Source organism: Mastigoproctus giganteus, chromosome 8, assembly GCF_048544385.1.
Source record: "Mastigoproctus giganteus isolate SK-2022 chromosome 8, ASM4854438v1, whole genome shotgun sequence".
Classification (NCBI taxonomy): Eukaryota; Metazoa; Arthropoda; class Arachnida; order Uropygi; family Thelyphonidae; genus Mastigoproctus; species Mastigoproctus giganteus.
The window spans coordinates 194,603,751-194,625,009 of NC_143582.1; the positions used below are offsets into that span (position 1 = coordinate 194,603,751).

At 35.5% G+C, this 21,259-nt stretch overlaps 1 protein-coding gene across 1 annotated transcript in view; it reads right to left on the minus strand.

Moving 5' to 3' along the window:
- The window catches only part of LOC150082133 (uncharacterized), a 118,521-nt gene extending 100,107 nt beyond the window's left edge, over nucleotides 1–18,414 (minus strand). Inside the window, exon 1 of the mRNA XM_090379116.1 lies at nucleotides 17,307–18,414. Coding sequence (XP_090235242.1) covers nucleotides 17,307–17,570 — 264 coding nt within the window. The 5' untranslated portion in view covers nucleotides 17,571–18,414. The remainder of the gene's footprint in view (nucleotides 1–17,306) is intronic.
- Between the last annotated feature and the right edge of the window lie 2,845 nt (nucleotides 18,415–21,259).

The window sequence follows — 21,259 nt, forward strand, 5'->3', positions numbered from 1 at the left end:
ATTTTATATTTGTGTCCCCTCTTCATGTCTTAGGCATGAGGAAGAAAAAACTTGAAAGGATAGCATTACAAGACACATTATGATCATTCCACATGAAATGTTGGAAACAATGCAGTACTGCAGTTCTGGCACATTGACAGCAATGGTCAACATTTTTAAATTAATTTTTTTTTCTGCCTCTTTTCCCAATTGGTCCAGACATCACTGATTCCAAATTTCCACCTCTCTATGATTAATTGCTTTCTATCTACAATCTTCCAAAGGACAGTGCTACCAACCTGTATAATTATATTTTTCTGAATGAAAATTGTTCCTTGGCTTGCCACACTTCACATATAATTTAAGATGTAAATCACTCACTGTAGCAATTCGGGGAAAAAAAAACAAAAAAAAACATGTTCAACAGGTTAAATGAGTGCTCAGTGTTAAGTCTCTGTTATAAATTAACTTCAGTCATTAACAAACTGTACAAAAAGGTATTTCTGTGTTAAAATTATTGTAAAAGAAACTTCCTCACAATTACTACCAAGATATTTTTTCCTTTTCTGAAAAATAACTGGGCAATGAACAAGAGGGCAAGTGATGGCAAAATACACAAGCCAAAAAAGAAGAAGAAAAAAAAAAAAAAAAACCCAAAACAGTTATGGATCACATATACAGGGGTTTTGCTAGTGCAAAGGTATGTAACACACGTTAAAATTCTCTTCCCTCTGAATACATGTGTATGTGCTGGGGAAGCTATGCTATGAAATAAATGTTATAGGATGTAATGACAGGTAAAAGACTATAAAAGCAAATAAGCCAAGCATTAATTAATTGCATTCATAAAAAAAAAAAACATTTTCCACATTTATTGTTGTGCTTATAGCAACTTGAAATCTATAATTTCGCTCTTTTCATGAAGGTCACGAGTTTGGTTTTACAAACTCATACCACTGACTTGTATTCTAATCATTCTGAAACACCACAAATATAACATTGCAAAAATTTTGCAAAATGACTTCTGTTCTGGGACAAAATTTGATTTGATGACATAATATTCTTTATTAGATGTATAAAGGTTTAATGTGCATATTCTTTCATATTTAACATATTTTATATTACTACGGCAAATAGGGTATTGTCCTTAACTAACTTAAAAGATATATCAAAAAGAATTCTAACCACACACCAAAGAGATTTATGTTCAAAGCAGTAGTCATAAGCTTAAGCAGATTCAAGTAAGCAAATAAATGTATTTACATTATCATATAAAACTAATGGAAAGTTTTCTTGTTTTGGGCATCCAAAGCATCCAGAACCAGTAACAATTCAACTATGAATTGTTAAGCATGAAGCCAGTAGAGTGTGTTCCAAAAGCCTCCAGACTTAAAGCATCCGACTCTGCTCTCCAGGGCTATGTCAAGTAGTAGGTTTATTCTGTGAAAACTGAATATAGTTCATCTTCAGCAGTCCCAGGATTTTCTAATGAAAGGGGGCTTAAGCAGTGTTCCGTGGAACCATGGGGGGGGGGGGCTATAGCCCTTATCTAGGACTACACCTGATTTCCAGTATTGAATTTGAAAAGTTGAGAGCATGTATATCAACACATGCATTCCCTCTATGACTTCTCTGGTTTTTCAGGTGACAATTATTACATATAAGTAATATGAATCACACAGTTAGGAAGAACATCTGGCTATAAAATAACTCCAAACTTAGTCAATATTGACAAAGGTTAGAACTAACTACCAGAATGCAGTAAACAGGAGGAAAAAAATTGAACAAAAATAATGCCTTCTTACTCTGTATACCTACTGAAATAAGTAAGAAAGCATAGTAAATTCAAATAAAGTCCTATCTGAAGACTCAAGTAATATGCCCTCTATGATGATGCCCTAGGCCACTTACGGAAAACTTTTAAGTTTCATGTTTTTACCTTTTGGCTATATAAATGCTAAAAGTCCAGCTGGGCCAATCCTTTGGAGGCAGTGGGTACAAGGCACCCAGGATTTCTATTTGATTTGAACCTTACATCAATTGTGTGATATCAGTGGAATCTCATTTTTTGTTTTAATTATAGAAAAAAAAATTTTTTTTTTACTGAATTAAAAATATTGAACAAAAATAAAGAAAGTTTTATCGTATTTTTAGGGTCCATAGGAACTTTTTCAGTTACCATAAAGCTCTCTATTGGAGATACTACACTAACGACCATTCACGACTACAGACCCTTCATCATGAGTGCCAGGCACTCAGTAGTTGACCGATTTTTAGAATTTATTTAAAGTCACTGATCCTTCAGATTGAAACCAAGACACTTATGGCATCTGGCAGATGCAACATGAACATCTGTATTTTTGAATACAAATGTTCACATACACATTCTACTGTTTGCATTTAGCAAGGTTGACTGGTGTTTAACACCTGGCGTAGAAAGGCAGACTGGTGTTTAACAGATGACAGGTGAGCAGAAGCTTACCTGGCATCTTTTAAACACCAAACAAAAATTTAATGTCTTGTAATTCAGAGTATATCGAAATGAAAATAATGAATGCCTATTTAGAGAATACTGGTGGGTAGAAGGACATAGGAAGTAGTTGCATAACTATGGTTGATGGTGTTCAGGGCAAATAAAAAAAATGACACCCTTTGAAAACTGTTGTTTGGTATTTTTGCATTTTTTAACCATAAAAAGGAGACCCCCAAACTTGGTGCCCAGGGCACATGCCCCACCCTAGTTACACCACTGATCTGATTTTATTTACATATTTAGAAAATAACAGAAAAATTTTAAAGAGTGATGCCTGTCAGACACCCTGTTAGCAACAGATCATTAAATATATAGAAACAGATATATAAATTCATCAAAACTGTGGTAGATGGGTCAAACACCAGTGTTTGCACCCTTGCCTCTTGTATTATCTTAGAACTGACCCGGCTTCACATATCACTCTAACCAATTTTCAAAACTGCTACATAGCAACAACTTTTAAAATAGTATATAAATAAAAATATGTATTTTACAATTTTTTTCATAAAAAGTAACAAAATAAAACAATAATAATGTAATACTGCTCATGTGTGACATTAGGCCCTATTGCCAATTATTGTTTTATTTTGTTAGTAGTTCTGTATTCTCAGCAGAAATTTATGCTTTTCATTTATTTACTTACATAAATTACTTTTACAGAAAAAAACATTACAACAGTGGTCGATATGGTAATAGCTATACCATATAAGAAAGCAACAGGCTTTTGCTGCACTGGCCAAAAAAAAAAAAAAAATAGATAAGAAAATACAAATTATTTGCTTGCCTCTTCCCTCCTCACATAGGCAACTATCCAGTTGACCACAGTTTATTCAAACTGTCAGCCTCAACTACCTGCAAAAGCAACCTGTTCCAACAATCAACCAACTCACTGGCTAAAAGAAAACTTCCTACAATCTAGTCTAAACCTTTTCCCGTTAATTTGAATTCATATCCCCCAGTCCTGGAATTCTTTATAACAGTGAAAATTTTGCCTTTGTCATTTTACTAACCCCTCTCAGTGCTTATAAAGCTCAATCAGGTCACCTCTGAGATGCCTGGTTGCCAAGCTCTATAGCCCACATATTCAGTCTTTCCTCATATGAGTACCCTTTTGCCAATAATCATCATTTGAGTTACCTGTCTTTGGACCTTTTCAAGAAGTTCAATGTCTTTCTGCCTACGAGGTCTCCATACTTGAACACAGTATTCCAAATGTAGTCTTACAACTGCCTTATACAGTAGGACCTGACCTCCAAATCTCTACAGGATAATGTTCAATAAATCATCGATGGGACACCATGAGCTTTCCTCACTGCCTGTTTACACTGCTCATCAAACTTCATATCTGCCTGAATTATAACTCCCAGATCCCTTTCTTCCTCTACTGTTTTTAATTCAAACCTGCCAAGTGTATAATTTATCTTGGGATTGGTATTCCCCAAGTGTAAGACCTTGCATTTTGCTGCAAAGTCATATTATACTGAATATCAATATGAATGAACAAGAAAACATAAAAAATAAGGAAAGATCACTGTTTCTGCAATATGAAATTGATACATTTTTTGGCAAACTGTTTCTTCTTTGCTATGCAAAAAAAAAAAAAAAAAAAAAAGAGAGGCTTCTGCTTGTTTTACAGCTTTCATATGCCTATCATTTAACTTGACTACAGACTATTTTATTCTATTAATTTTGTAATGCCCATATTTTTCTAAACTGATTATTTATTCCTAATTTTTTGCCCATAATTTGATAACCTAGGCTGCAAGAGTGATTCTGAAAATTGTGGAGCATGTCCCACAATTTTCATGTGAGGCACAGTGTGATAATACATTTTCGGTCACATGAGAGTTTGAAATACAATTCTCTTATCAAAGTGTACAGGATGCCAAGTATATCATCTTGTTAAGTACACTTAACAAGATGACACATCCTCTATCTAAACCATTCTTTTCAGCATTCATGATTTTAATGGTGATTTACTGAGGAAAAAAACTATGGCAAATTATCAAAATAAGAGAACAGGCCGTGAATGCCTAAAAATTATATACAATATGCATATAAAAGAAAGAACAATTTATCCACCAAAAGCTCTGCAATGTATACAGAACCAGTCCTAGTGTGCAGTGGGCCTGGGTGCAAGAAGTTTTTGCTTCAAGCATAATTCATAAAAAAAAAAAAAAAAGAATCTATCACATTAATAAGGGAAATTTATATATACATTATGAATACTAAATTTTTAAAAACGTACAAAAAAACTTTACTTGTGGAAAGCAGCAGCTGGTTGCCACTCAAGAAAATTATAACACAATATAAGAAAACCATGATATAGTAAAAAGAGTACAATTTTTTCCCTTTAGTCTAACATTGTACACTTTGATTTAGACAGAACGATTTGCTTTCAAAAAATAAACTATTCTGTTTCAATTCTATGTTAGAAAGGGATACATTTTTAGGTCATTTTCAAAACTATTCAAACAATGACAAATGTATAATAAACTATTTTCTACCTGTTTTTATTACATATGTTGTTGTTTGTTATTTGTGTTTTAGTAGCATCAGCAACTAAGGCCATATTGCTCCGGGGATATGGCGGTGGTCATTCCATGACCTTTCCGCATCCTCCGTATTTGGTGGTCACGGGCTCGAACCCCAGTCTAATCAAGAAGCGTGTGCTACGCACTGCTGCTCCTGCCCATCTGGCTACGGAGGTGCCTTTTATTACATAAAACAGGCCTTGTGAATAATACTATCTCATTCATCTTCAAGTTTCCACCTTTTGCTTTAAGTAGATTGGTAAAAACAAATTAAACTGAAAGATCAGTTAATACAATGAGAGCGGCATGCAAATTTTAAATTACAGACATTAAATATAAAAAATAACACTAAAAGATCACCCTAGTCTTAAAGATTTCTTCCTTTTTTTTTTTTTTTTTTTTGAGATGTTGACATTTATACACCTATATAAAATTTCTTCAGTTTGACAGAACAAACAACCTGCATGAGTATTTTGCTGGCTGTGCACAGAGGTAGTCAGAAGGTGAGGCAACATGAGTGAATGCAACTGAGTTGCATCATTCTCTCATAAGGTGGCAATGGGTAATGATGTCAATTGCTGCATCAATATATAAAAAAATATAAATAAATAAATAAAAAAATAAAAAAAACTCTTTCTCTATAGAATGGTGAGGATCCCACTGCCCATTAAAATTTATCACAGTCATTTTTGACCACCTGAGGTGGCAGTTTATTCCGGTGGTTAAGAACACTGACTAAAGTAAGTTTTCTGAAGTCCAGTATTAGTTTAATTTAATGGTTTTACTTAAGATCCCTTAGTTTTAGTACTGATTTCAATGGGGATATTCCAGTCATTCATCTTGTGTCCCCAGTTCCTTATACATTTCAATGCTTCCCTCCAAAACGTACAGTTTCCAAGCTCCTTCATATCCATTCTTGTTGTTCCTCCTCATATGAATATTACTTTTCTATTCTCACCAGATGAATAATGAGTCTTCAAACTCTTGCAAGAAGCTTATGACCTTTCTTTGGATGCAACTTCCAGACCTGAACACAATTTTCCAAATGCAGTCTTGCCACTTGACTCGTATAATGGAACAACACCATCCTCCCCCTTAGAAGCAAAATGTACAAAAAATTTATTGATAGAACACTTAAGTTCCTTCCTAACCACCTCAGAATACATGGTAAACTTTGTTTTCTTTATGTCTAATGATATAATAACACCTAAATTTCCTTATTGAGATCCTTCAGTTCTACCCACCCAAGTGTTACTCTCAAGTTATTTCCCACACACAGAATCTTAAATTCTGTGTTTGGGAAATAACTTCAGAAATTGATGTTTAAAAACATTAACTGCCATTTTTCCAAAACACCCTAGTCAGTATCCAGGGATTTCCCAATTTCAAGCACAGTAGTTTTCTGTTAGACTTTCCTCTGTAATATCAATATCATGGGTGCTGGCAGAATATTTTGCAAGGTGATGCACGTGGGAATATAATTTTTGTTCACCAAAATATATTAATGAAAATATTAAAAATTGTGTATTACTTCAAAATTGAAAGGTGGTGCACTTGCACCACACTTCCAGTGCCCATGATCAATATCACTTATCTTACCCTGAAGTATACTAGCACAATATCTCCCAGTATAAAAGGGCTTTCTACTATGAGATCAACATCAATTATCTATCCAGCTCACCAACCACATCAGCTGGATAATCTATGATTGTATTATTTGCACTGCACATAGGTCTACCCTATTTAATCTTTTCTCTTCGTATTTACATACAAGACTCCTCCATAGCCAGGTGGGAAGGAGCAGCATTGCGTAGCACATGCTTCTTGATTAGACCGGGGTTCGAGCCCATCACCACCAAATACGGAGGATGTGGAAAGGTCAGGGAATGACCACCGCATATTCCCGGAGCAATATGGCCTTAGTTGCTAATGCTCCTAAAAAAACCAAATAACAACATTTACATACAAATAATTCTTGTTCTCACACCTGACTCTTCTAGACAGTGATTTCTCATACTCATGAGAAATCACTTCTGGCTACCTCTATGCACAGTCATCAAGATTTTACCTGCCTACCTGTATAATTTGTATGGCTTGGAAAAAAGCCTTGTGCATCAGGAATAAGCATATTATAAAATAAGTTATATTTCTTCCATTTTATTGGCTGTGACAAGATTTATTTTATAATTTATGGTTTTTGCATAAATCAACATAATAATCTTAGCCCCCCCTATCATTGTATGGTAACTGCACCATGCTACCTCCTTGTCTTCTATCATGCTCATTAAATTCCTTTTCACCCACATTGGCATCCTCCTCCTTGCACAGTACTTCCTAAACAACTTGTGGCTTCAATGTTGAATTGCCTTAAAAGTTCTCTCATGATCCATTCAACTGTAATTTCCCCTCTTGTATATTCCATCTCAGTTGATAAGCGTCCAAGGAGTTTCTTAGTCCACAATTCTCTTTCTTGATATTAAAATCCTTATCCTCGACTGCCAAAATCTCATTTTTAGTTATCTACTTTAAAGCACTCTGATCAACGACTGCTCCTGTAACATCACATTTGATATTACCCAGTTCACTGGTGATAACTAGAACACTGATAATTATGCAATGGTGATACAGATAACAGTCAAGTTTGTTAAAAAAAAAAAAAAAAATTGCCCACAGATCACATCACCAGTCCATAATTTCCAATCAATGAATAAGTTGAAATTTCCCCTAACAAGGTTTCATAAGGTTTCTTTATCATCTTTTATAAGGTGATCAAGGGATGACAATATCACATCTCATCCACACAATAAAAATATCTAGGGATGCCACCAGTTGTACGCATCAATAGCATAATAACTGAAATAAAGCTAAAACCCTGTGATACAGGGGAGCTGCTCAAAGATAAACATACACTGTTCAAAGGGAAGTCCAAAAATATACATTTCAATAAACACTCTTAAAGCATCCCTTTTAGATTATTATTAGCATATGGTGCAAGGAAGCCTGAGGCTTATGCTGCACCAGCTAAAAAAAATAATTCTGAATTACCCTGTGAGAGAGAGAGAGAGAGAGAGAGAGAGAGAGAGAGAGAGAGAGAGAGAGAGAGAGAGAGAGAGAGAGAGAGAGAGAGAGAGCAAGAATCAAAAGTAGAAGGGAATCACCAAAAAGAGAAGAATGATGATATCCAGCTCAGGACCCTGGGTGTGCCAAGTCCATACTCACCAGATGTGAGCCCCTGGAGATAAATATTTGTAGTGGTGAGCAAGCAGAAACTCTGATGTGCACATAAGATTTTTACTAAGATGTAGCTTGTTTTCTATCACTAGAGCATTAGGAACATATCACTACAGTGTTTGTCAGGAAGAAATAACATCCATAACACCATAGGTACAATACAAATAATTATGGACAACAACAGCTGTTTTATGTTACTCACCTTCAGCACAGGGGTCTGATTCCAATCTTTCAGTTTTGAGGGGCAATTCATATAGTCTTACAATCAGCAGTCTGGGTATGACAGATATGTTGTCCCTTGCAATGGAAGGACCACAATATGACCTCATTTAAGAGGTTTTTTTTTTTTTTTTTGAGGATTACCCTCACTTATCAATACATGGTGGTGCACACACCATTTTGAAAAATAACTGTCTGTTCCAAGATTCAGCATCCTTGCTGAGTTGATATCACAACTGTCAGCATTTCTGTACCATTCTGCTGTGAATGGTAAATGCCAATCCTATACTTTCCCTTCAAAGCATTACACTGGCTGTAATGTTTTTTAACCATCACAGAATCCAGTAACATAAACTGGACCTACAGTGTTTGCTAATTTTACCCTTGGGTATTTTGAGTGTATGTACAACAGAAAAAAATTTAATGCAAGGTGCTATGTAATGATCCACTTAAAAAGCTATACACACATCAAAATTTGCATATAATAGTTTATATACTGTAATTATACATACAGATAGTGGATAGCATTATTTTGTACATAGCTATAATTATAAGCAAAACAAAGATTATGCAAGACAATCACTATATTACATTTCATATTGGGACTCACTTCACAACAGTAAGGAGACTAACAAGAAGACAACTATGTTGGAAATAGTGCCATCTAGGCAAAAGTACTGCACTCAGAATAAGTAACAATATACTTCTTGCATGGGGAAGCCTTATTTTTATTTGAAATTTAAAGAGTACGAAACTCATTATAAAGTGATTCACAATACGAGATACAATATAATAATGCCCTTGTGCAAATTTTGTTTTGTCCTTAATCGTTACAGCTATGTACAAAATGATGCTGTGCAATGTCCGTACAATAATTATATACATCTTCCATAGTTTGAGACTTCCTGTCCTAATTTATTAGGAAATATAACCTCACTAATTCATATGCTTGGCAATGCAATTTAACTCAACAATTGTTTGACTTCTTTCTTGTTATACTGGACCTACACTGTTTGCTAATTTTAATCTTGGGTATCTCAAGCGTATATATAAAAGAAAAATATTTCATGTAAATTTTAAACTTTCTATAAAGTGGTAGAAATATACACAGCTGTTAATGAAAGAAACTGTGTTCAGCAGACTATTTCTCTAAAGTGACATTAATCCTGAATGACTGATGTTTCTACTTTGCAGAAGAACCAAAGTATCTTCTGATGGAGACATTTCAGGAATCGGCAAAATGGCTTGAGGGAATGCTATGCTATGACTAATAGCATAAATGTGAAAACAAAAGGGACATAGTAGTTGTCATTTGTTTTCTCTCTCTTTTTTTTTTTTTTTTTTTTTACAAATGCTACTACGAAATGTATAAAAGAACAATCTGCAGCTTGGTTATTTTTTGGCGCTACAAGAGCACATATCTGTCAAAAGCCATGCAATGTATACAGGGCCTGTTCTAGAGTCCACAGGGTCTGGGTGCAAGAATTAAAGTTTGGTCCATCCAACCTTCCCAACTTGGGAGCCTTTTGTTGGGGTCCCAGGTCCATTGCATCTGCTACACCTCCCCATAAAAACTGGCTCTGAGTGTATATCCAAAATTCTGTCACTACATAATTGATAGCTACCCATTTCCCAAATTTATACTGCTGCATACATAGCATGCACATTTTTAGACATTTATGTGCACAAATAAGCACACTAAGCAATTCTTCAGTACTGAATCCCTTCCCCACAAGGGCAATCACAGGCTAAAACAATCAAGGGGGGGGAATAAAACAGTGTTCAAAATCCACATTATTTTTATCATAAGAGAAGACTAGGGCCCTGCCTGGGACCACTCCTATCTCCTTAACTGCAAGTTTCATAAAATATTGTGCATTAGAATGAATTATTCATAATTAGAATTATTTTCAGTGAAACTGAGACTATGATATTGATTGTATGTTTATTATTCAATTTGTTCTATACATTTAATTGTACATGTAATAAAAGAAATATTAGAATTTTGTTTGTACTTTCAATTTAACATATGTAAACAAGTTTCTTCACGTGAATTTTTTTGTGTGTGAGCAGTTGTTATTATATATGTTTTTAACATGTATTTCAAACATGATCTAGGCCTATTTCTCACTGCTGAAGCCCGTTTGTTTATATGGTTTCGTGAATAATTCACTTTGCCCCATGTTTAATTAAATATTAAAATAAATATTTACTGTAATTTTATTATAAATATTTTAAAATAAATATTATCGCAAATATTTATTTAAAAATAAATATTATCGCAGCAAGTACCCATCATTTATATAATTAAATCAAAGGATATACAAGTTGAAGTATACCTTATATGACTGACAACCTGCATGTCATCAAATTGGCTCCATCCTTAATTTTTGGAAAACTACAACTAAAGAGCCTTTGGGAATCTGTGCTAGCCCTTCACACACATATGCATGCACACTTTAAGTGATAGAAAGAATAATATAGATTACTAAGAGTTTTGTGTTTATCGTTTTTCTATCCTTACAGGCCGTACAAATAGTTGTTAACTGTCTTTGTCATGGTTTCCAACTAACATGAGCCTTTCCATAGAAGAAAATACAACTTCCCATTAGATGCCTACAAGACTCACTCTCTGACATTTGCCAACTGACAAGAAAAGTTTCCCTTAAAGTTTTTTACTACATATAACTTTCAGATTAGTAGTAAAAAAACTTTAATGTTTAAAATAACATTAAAAATATATTTTTAGCTACATTGAATATGAATATTTCCCTCCAGAAGTTTAGTTCATTTTATACTACATCGATTTACTGAATTATTGTTTCATAAAGCTTGCATATATTCATTTACATCACAAATCAAAAAAAAATTTGTCTGTGTACACACATATCAGTTATTCTGAGTGATAAAAGCATCATATCTTCCACTTTAAACACAGTAACTTTAAAGTAGAGATTTGTACATCAAAATTGGGACTGCAGTCTGTAAAGTCCTAGGAGTAATAGCAAAAACTATTCAAATCCTTTTCCATTTAAGTGCACTAGTTCATTCATCCTTACTAGATGACAGATTCTTGATTAGACCGGGGTTCGAGCCCGTCACCACCAAATACGGAGGATGCGGAAAGGTCACGAAATGACCACCGCATATCCCGGAGCAATATGGCCTTAGTTGCTAATGCTCCTAAAAACCAAATAACAAACAAACAAACAAACAAACTAGATGACAGAAAAATATTTATCTCTTTGGTAACCTCCAAATGGGATCAAGACCTACATAAACTCTATATCAGTGCCTCTCAGAATTTTTCATGTAACGACAGTACAGATTCTACAGACTGGGTGCACCACTGATTTTTGGAGCACTACTTGTATAAAAGCATAAATGGAGGGTTTTGCATCCATCTCACTCAGGATAGGTAAGGGCTAAAAGGGGTTATCCCCCATTATGATAAAAATAATGGGAATTTGTTTACTACTATATGATGATTAAAGCTTAATGATTCTATGGAACACTGCTTTAAGCCCCCACCCCTTTAGAAAATCCTGGGACTGTTCCTGATCTTGCTCCACTACTTTTGAACAGTCCCGTAATCCAAATTTTCAACACACTCAGTCAGTTCTCACAAGGAGAAAGTAATGTATGCAATGCTTTTCCTAATGACCCATTTACTTATCAAAATTTTTAAAAATTTTATGAAACAAGAATACAAATTATGGGACATCAAATACCATTTGGTAAAAAAGCATTGCTCTACAGAGTGGTATGTGCACCCTTGGAGGGTGGAGTGAAGCATACAGAAATATTAAAACTTTGTTTTCTTTCTCATTATACTTTCTCTCACACACTTCTATATTTTCATATACTCTTCCTAACAATAATGGCACTTCTTGGAAAAGAAGTGTGTTCAAATTCTATTAGAGACTGGGAATTAAAAGGCTTCTTCAACCAAGACTACAGTTAGCTCATCTCAGGCATAGGAGTAGGGTTTACCCTCTGAGTTAATCCCGGTTTTCTGCCCACACAAATTTACCAATGAACTCAGTTGTACAGACATAATATACTATACACATATGACCAAAACACCCCAAACTAATCAACCAATCTTTAAAAAATTAAGTTTATATATAAGAATTACATAATTAATGATCAGTTAATTATGTAATTTTACTAATCATATAATTAATATTTTTGCTTTTTATAAGTATTATCTATTATGAATTATGCAAGTTTTCTGACATGAAATTGGCACTACAGACCAATGATCTCTCTATTACCTCATAATTGTTCACATGTTTCCATAAACCCTAGATCCCATCTTGTCGGCAACCTAACATTAACTGGTCAGCTGAAGAAAGCTACTAGAATTGTCAAGCCCATAAATTAACACCCACCCACCCCCAAAAGTAACCATTATAGTCCAATTTTCTGAAAGCACATAGGTATACTACAGCCCATAAATATATCTCTTGTTCTACACAGACAAAGAAGCACAGGAATTGCTTGCTAGGTCAAGCTGTTTGGGTTCATTATTCTCTTTTAAAATGAACCATTCCATATTCCAGAAACTGAATATTTACTTATGATCAAAAAACCTGCAGACAGACCATAGTTCTAAAAAAAAAAAAAAAAAAAAAAAAAAAAAAGGCAGAATTTTAAAAGAGACCTCCTCATTCCAAAATTTGAGTAGACTTCCTCAAATATACACTCATGATGTCTGATAACAAGTTTTCCTGGAGTAGTTTTTGTAGGACATTATATAGGTTTAGGTTAGCATGATCTTATGTTGCTTTTTTCTTCTTTGTCCAGCTTATATTCTTTACCCAATATAAATTCAGTAAATACTATAAATATATTAGAGAAATTTTTTAAGCAAGGGCAATTAAATAAAGTGAGCAATTTTCTTTTTTTCCTTTTGTGGTGGTGCATAAGGCTTTGCGCCCTTGCATCATGTTGCTAATACTAAATGTTTGCCTCCACAAAGTACATCTTCATTCTTCTATTTTTCCGTCATACATATTTGTATTTGTCCTTATAACCTTGATCTCTGCCAACCACATTAAAATTCAGCAGGTGCCAAGTTATAAGTGGTAACACAAGAAAGGAAACATAAAATTATCTTATTTTGGAGTGTTTCTGCAGCATTGCTTAGATGCATTGGTTGACGTATGGTGGTTTAGCACTGTCTTGTATAAACATCATTTGCTCCATGATCCATCATTATTATAGAGTTGTTACATCATATAGTAATAATCCATATAAGTTTTGTACTATTTTTGTTACTCTTTACCAAAGAGGAAATGCATATCACCTCTTTGACAAAGTGAAGTCTGAGCACTGGCTTAAAAACTACATTGTAGTGTCACTTTATTGTGAAGGCATGATTTAAACACAAGTTTGATTCTGCACAGATGGCACATTTTGGGTTTCACACCTCTGGACAGGTTAAGGTCCACTTCAGTTCAGTGCTCCCCAACACCAAGCCAAATGAAGAACTGCAGTGGACACATCAATCTAGATCGATATCCTGAAGAAACTTTACCACAAAATTTTTCTGCCAAAAGGACTTGAAGATCCATAAACTGGATACAAACAACTCCAACTGGGGAGAATATTGCCTTTGCACTGCTGCCACAAAAATGTAGTATATGCTTCAGTAACATAGTCAGGATTTTTCTCTGGAGGAGGCCGAGGACCACAGCCATTGCTTTGACCTACAGAAAGAGGTTCCCCCAGTTGAGTCTATTTGAGAGGAGAGGAGCTGAAGCCTGGCAGTTCTCCAGTGCAGTACTTCACCTGTTTGAACTCTCACAATTAAAATCACTACACATTTAAGATCAGCCATAATTAAGGTAGGTTGGTTATGCATGCACTGATTTCAATATTTAGTCGTCAAAAATTCATAAAATTTAGTGATATATTAATTAAAAAGCACTGGTGTAGAGAGGTCATTCTACCTGTGTCCTACCATGGTTGCTTAAAACTTTTTTTTTTTTTAATAAAATTGGGCAACCTGAACACAATTTCCAATAGACTTATACAAATTTTGAAATTTGCACAATACTGCCACTGAAATTATTGCAGTCATGCAGATAGAATTATAAATACTTCAATGCACCACATTCTGTAAGCTGACATATGACAGGCGACATAATAGGACTACATCCTTATACACATCTAACCTTGGAAAATGACAACATGAAGCTATACAAATCTTAAACTCCTCAACAAGTTATTGCAGAAACAAACTATGAGCCGTAATGAAAATTTAGAATTATCTGTGCATATAACTATTATTATTATTATTTATATAACAATAAAAATCAGCATATAAGGCCATTTTGTGGTGTATGTATTATGCTGTATAAGTGTGTTCATGGACCAATTTGCATGTCTCACACTGAAAAATCCCCTCCATATACACTGCTTGTATATTATGGATTATAATTACTCTTAGGAACATTACTAATTTTATATCTATGCAATACAAAACATTATTTACCAAGATTTATTACATATATTCATTGATAGAGGGTAAATATTATATCTGAAGGGGAAAAATAGTTAGATGCCTGCTATGGACTACTATTTAATGATATTTCACAAAAGAAATTATATGCAGTAGGCTCTACCATACTTAAATGTGATTCCCCTGTTTTTTTGTAATAATGTCCATAAACGTGGTTTGCCCAAGCAAACCACATTTATGGACATTATTACAAAAAAACATCAGCTTGCAAATTTTATGACATATTCATTTTCTTCATAATGAAGTTTTAACCTCTGTGAGATACTAGAGCAATTGGGATAACAACAGATCTAGGAAACATTTCCTCGATAGACATTGCATGGATATTATTGTATTCTGGGGTATGCACTGTTATGTTCACATGCCTCATTGTTAGATCAAATAGTTCCCCAAACTACAGTTCTGACTCACTTTAATTGTCAACTGGTAACACAAATAGTTATCTCAATTGTGTGTGGCAATGTACATACTGTACTTGGAACCAGGAAACCATTGCATCCTGCTAGATACAGAAACAGATTATCCAGTTTGCTTTCTTAATATTTCCAGATTTTAATTTTTTTTTTTTTATGAGCACAAGAGTTCCTCCCAGATGTCAAACTCCAAATTTTACACCACCTCTTCCACGAGAGATTTCTTCAAGCACTAACCCCCCCCCCCTCGATGTTCTCTAACAAATCATACCAACCCAACCCCTACGCTGCCGCGTTAGTGGTATGGCAGTTTCGCCATAACGCAATTTCCCACATATTAAACCTCGACACTCACTGTAAGTTCATGCAAGTTCTCCTTAACTTTAAAAAATGCCAAGATTTAAACAATTTACTAATTTGTGAAAGCTACAGAAATTACTGAGTTAATTAATAATTTTCATGCATTTAATAACTATTAAGAATATATTAAAATATATTTGCTAACAATTTTACGCAATTGTATAAATAATAATGAACGTCAATTTTTGAAAGCACAATTATACTATATCCCTTTTCTAAGTGATAGAATTTTATTACATTAACAAATAAAAAAAGAAATTGAAACATGTACAGCATATGGACTTAAAATTTTGAGGCCCTCGTAATGTTTAAATACGATCTTGAAATAAAACTCTTATACGCACACGATGGAACGGAATCCATTTTAGTAATTCAGAAAATAAGAACCACATAGGTATTCCACCTTCACTGGAATAGGCAGGCAAATATATCCCCCAATTATTATTTTACTCGTTTTCGTAGTCAAAAACATACCACGCTATAACAAAATAGAAATACTATTTAAAAAAAATATATATACAAAGGGGGTAAAATAATTTTATAAGCTAGAAAACTGAGCAGAGAATTTGTGAATCTCTTGGTTAAAGTGACATCCACTCCTAGGAAAGGTAACAAGACCCCTAAAATTAGTCTGTGATATATGGTTACTCATACCAGATATTCATTAATTAAGACAATGCTTTGATATACCACTACACAAACTTTATAGTGCAAACCATCCATTATTTATTAATCCCTAAACTAAAATTAAACTCGGTTACTTATTTCTTCAAGTTAATTCGCATTTGTGCTATTTTAAAGCACTTTTTGTTACTATTAAAGCTCAAACATAATCCTATTATAAAAACTGTGAACAAAAGAGAAGTTTTAAAAGCAGCCAAACATTACAGAACTTATAAGCTGTTATTACTCGTAAATAAATATTAAAGATTCATTTCCTCTCGAATAAACACAGATGGCGGATGTATGACTTACGTCACGGTTTCTAATGTCTCATTTCCTCTGAAAGCTCACATATACTGTCATTCATTTAAAACAATTTTCTGAGTATTATAAATGACTTCATGGAGATAGTAACAAAATAATCGATACGCATTATCATGAAACTTCATGTTGCAAATATTTCACTAACTGAATGTATCGACTATTAAGTGTTAAAAACAAGGATATGCGAGGGAGGAATGAAATTTTCTCCTATGTTTAATTCATTGGCATATCATAAAACACAGCATGTTTCTCGGCAACCCTTAACCCTTCTTCTCAACCTGCAGTAATAGGGTAAACAACGTACTGAATACAGAATTTTTCCGAACTTTAAAGCAAAAATTACAAATCAGGGACACATGCGTTACAACATAGCAAAATGGTGAATAATTAAAAACTGTAATCGGTTCACAGCATGCCAGAATCGAATTTGAATCTGATGGGTCAACTAGAATAATTTTTATTAGTATATAAATACTATAATCGTGTAGGTCCTTCTTAAATCAAATTAATAAGAAACTTACCACAAGCGAATTCCTCTGAATATCCTGTAAGCTCAAGCTGGTATCCTTAGCATGTCTCTGATCACTTCTTCTAGACTTTTTAGTTTTTGCTTCTAAAAAGCGCTGTTTTAATAATAATGTCTCTTGACGATGATTATCGTAAAGTCCATTCGATGTCTGATCGTATTTAGGAAGACACGAATTCTGATGACGACGATAGAGCTCGATTCTACGACGTAAACGGTCCACAACTGTCTGCCTTTTGGGGGGCAGGATATCCCCCATGCCTTCGTTCAATGGCCCCACAGCGCTACCTACATATAGCGACAACGGCGTGTTGCAGCTGAGAGACAAAGGCTTCGTCCACTTAGTCAACAACACACAGATAAAAATTACAACAGTAAGTATATGAACCAAGTACCTCTGGGACTCCCGCTAGTACTTGACAATTGCTTCATATTTGTCGAAAAGTATTAGAAAGTATTATAACAATCCAGAATATACACAACAATATCACTTTCCGTTGAATGTTGACAACTAAAATGCTCGCAATCAAAGTTAACGTCTAATAATATCCCTGTCGACATTGCAAAACAGATCTGTACACGTATTTCAAGTATCACGCCAGATCGGCGCTTAAAACTGCGCTCTCACTAGTTAACCCCTTCCGCGCCCTTCGCAGCCAACTGCCAGACTGGCAATCCCACGCTCACCGCGACTGCAACGTGCCATCGGTGCCGCCGAATTTCATAAACTTCCAGCGTCTGGCAGTCGATCCCAAGTAAAGTCGACAGGTTAGCATAACGACAAAACGGCGCCTGGTGAGCCGCTGACGACAATCGTGCATGCGCGAGGCTAGATGGTCGTTTGCGCGAAAGCAGCTGGCTGGTTGGCTAACGTCCCACACCACCCGAGATATGGGGACACATTATTAGGCCTACAAAGGCCTTCTTCGACTCTTCGGACAGAACACCAACAAAATCCCAAAAGTGCACTAATAACAGTATTGTATCAGGTGTGTGATAAAATTAACGGCATATTCTTGACAGAGTACCACGCACATTTTCTTGACGTTTCAAAATAAACTGTCGGCAAATACTAAGGCCATACACGCCGCTTCCATCGACACTACCACTGATCACATAGCGATGCTACCAGTTCGCGAATCACAGATATTACTATTGTGCCACCAGGTGGCGCTGTACTAACCGCAAAACTTCTCACGCTTCAGTGGTTTGTCCTACATCCGGGAGGAAGGTAACCCCACATTGCTGTGAGCAGTCGGGGGATGGGACTAGTACCCACCTCACGTACCGGAAACCTGCGTTCATACCGACACTCGGGATTTCGAGAATGAGTCGCTTGACGGCCGATCCACCCGTCCTCCTGAAGCACGTGCGCTTTACATACTTTTAAAAAAGGAAGCCCACTTGGAAAACTAACGACTTTACGTAATGGCGTACGTCCTGTATCCGCATATTGTAAATTTACAATTTTTTTTATCCACTCTTCGGCAAGTTAATCTACCTTGAAAGATGACATTCAAATTCAGTAATAGCCTGAGCAGGGATTCCCTAAACACCTTTCCTTTCAAAGAGTTTTTATTGATTTTGGAAGGGTTTAGCCATTAACGATCACCTCCACTCAACTAAACTCTTATTTTTTGTTCCTGAGCACTTTATACACGACTCCATATTCTTCACCGAAAAGTCATTCAAATTTTATATTTTTGCTGCTACATAACACATTTCTCACGGATCTAGCGCCACCTAACGTGTCAATCGCATTACTTTAAGTTTTAAAAGTAAAATTAAAATAAGCAGAGACTCCCCAATGTTGTAGTAAATGTGTTACAATCTATTTTTTCCCCCAAATAAATAACATATTTTGGTGTCTTAGTAGTTTCACGATTTCGAGAATAGCATATCGAAATAAAAGCTATTTCGATTACACTTATCAGGAGAGTATATTATACCACCATGTATTTAGATACGAATATTAGCAAAGATCGGATAAATATCATCATATTATTAACCCTCAATTTAATGATATTATCGATTCTATATACACTGTGCTGCCACGTTATTAGGTACACCCCTGCTGTGCACACAAATGGTTGTCCCACAACGTTGCAAGTCACATGACCAGAGTCGTGGATATAAATGCAGCAGAACAACCTTTCTAGTATCAGTTAAGCGTACAAACCGTAGCAAGAATGGGGAAAAGGAGTGATCTAACGGACTTCGAACGTGGCATGGTAGTAGGTGCAAGACGTGCTGGACAATGCAACTCTGAAACGGAAGTTCTCCTGAACTTTTCACGCACTACAGTTTCAAGGGTGTAGTGAGAATGGTGCAACGAACAGAAAACATCCGCTCAATAGCACTCCTGTGGAAGAAAATCGTTTGTTGATGAGAGAGGTCAGAGGAGGATGGCTAGAATTGTGCAAGCAAACAGACGGGTCACAATGTCGCACGAATCCCGCCTCGGGCTTGGATCAGAGTAAATGCAAAAACTTTGAGAGGTGTATTATGGCCACAGAAGCCGATGCGCCAAAAACTAACAAAAAAAAAAAAAAAAAAAAAACAGTCGCACATCACGTCAGAATACAACCTTTGTGCGCAGAACAAAATATCGCAACGGACCACTAGTCGCACTTTGTCGCAAATGGGCTACAACAGCTGACGGCCATATCGCGTACCTTTGTTATAAATGAAGAACAAAAGAGCACGCCTCCTGTGGGCACAGCAACACCAGCACTGGACTATCTAGGATTGGAAAACAGTTGCTTGGTCTGACGAGTTGAAGTTCCTGGTGCATCATGTTGATGGAAGGCTCAGCATTTGGCGAAAACAACATGAATCCATGGATCCGTCATGTCTGACGACTACTGTGCAAGGTGGTGGGACAGTGTTATGGTGTGGGGAATGTTTTTTTTGCCACACGTTGGGTCCATTGATACACACAGATTCACGTCTAAATGTCACATCGCATCTAAACATCGTTGCTGACCAAGTGCATCCGTTCATGTTGACAGTTTATCCTCAGTCAAATGGTTATTTCCAGCAAGATAATGCGCCGGTGCGCAAAGCCCAAATCACTATGGAATGGTTTCAAGGACATGACAATGACGACTTTTCTTTGCTGCAGTGGGCCGCTCAGTCCGCGGATCTCAATCCTATTGAACATCTTTGAGATGAGCTGGAAAGGACTGTTCACTGAAGGCCTACACCTCCGTCGAATCTCAAGGAACTGCGTGACACACTCATGTCTGCATGGTACTCCATTCCTGCACAACGTTTTCAGCATCTTGTTCAATCTATGCCTAGACGAATTCAGGCTGTTTTGAAGTCTAAAGGAAGCTGAACACGCTATTAGGTAGGTGTACCTAATAAAGTGGCAGCACAGTGTATGTCGATAACTAATTCGTAAATAATAAGATACGTGAAGTGGTCAAAAAGTTCTATGGGCAAGTTATATAAAATGTATTAATAAATTATGGAGTAAGTTATTTTGATAGCTTGATGTCTTATAAACTAAATTGAAAAAAGTGAATATCAATTTCTCATTCAGTTTCTAAAATTCAATTTTTTTTTATGTTGGTAGGTGAAAGAACAATGAATATCCAGAAAATCGAGCATTATTCAGTAATCAAATTTTTGACTACGTTGGGTAGGATTGTAGAAATGCTAAAAAAAATCGTTGGGAAGTCATGCTACACTTTCAAGCTGGTCGACACAGTTCAAAAGAGAATGTGCCAATTTCTGGTCGGCTATCGGAAGCAATTAATTTTAACAGAATTCCCATTGTTGATGAAAAAAAAATTAAGAAAACAGATTTAAAATTTCTCAACTTGAAAAATGCCGGAAACATTTCCCATGGAAGTATTTTAACAATAATGCGTTAGCATTTGGGAATGTCCAAAGTTGGTGCAAGATGGCTTCCAGATGCCTATCCATTCATGACAACTATCA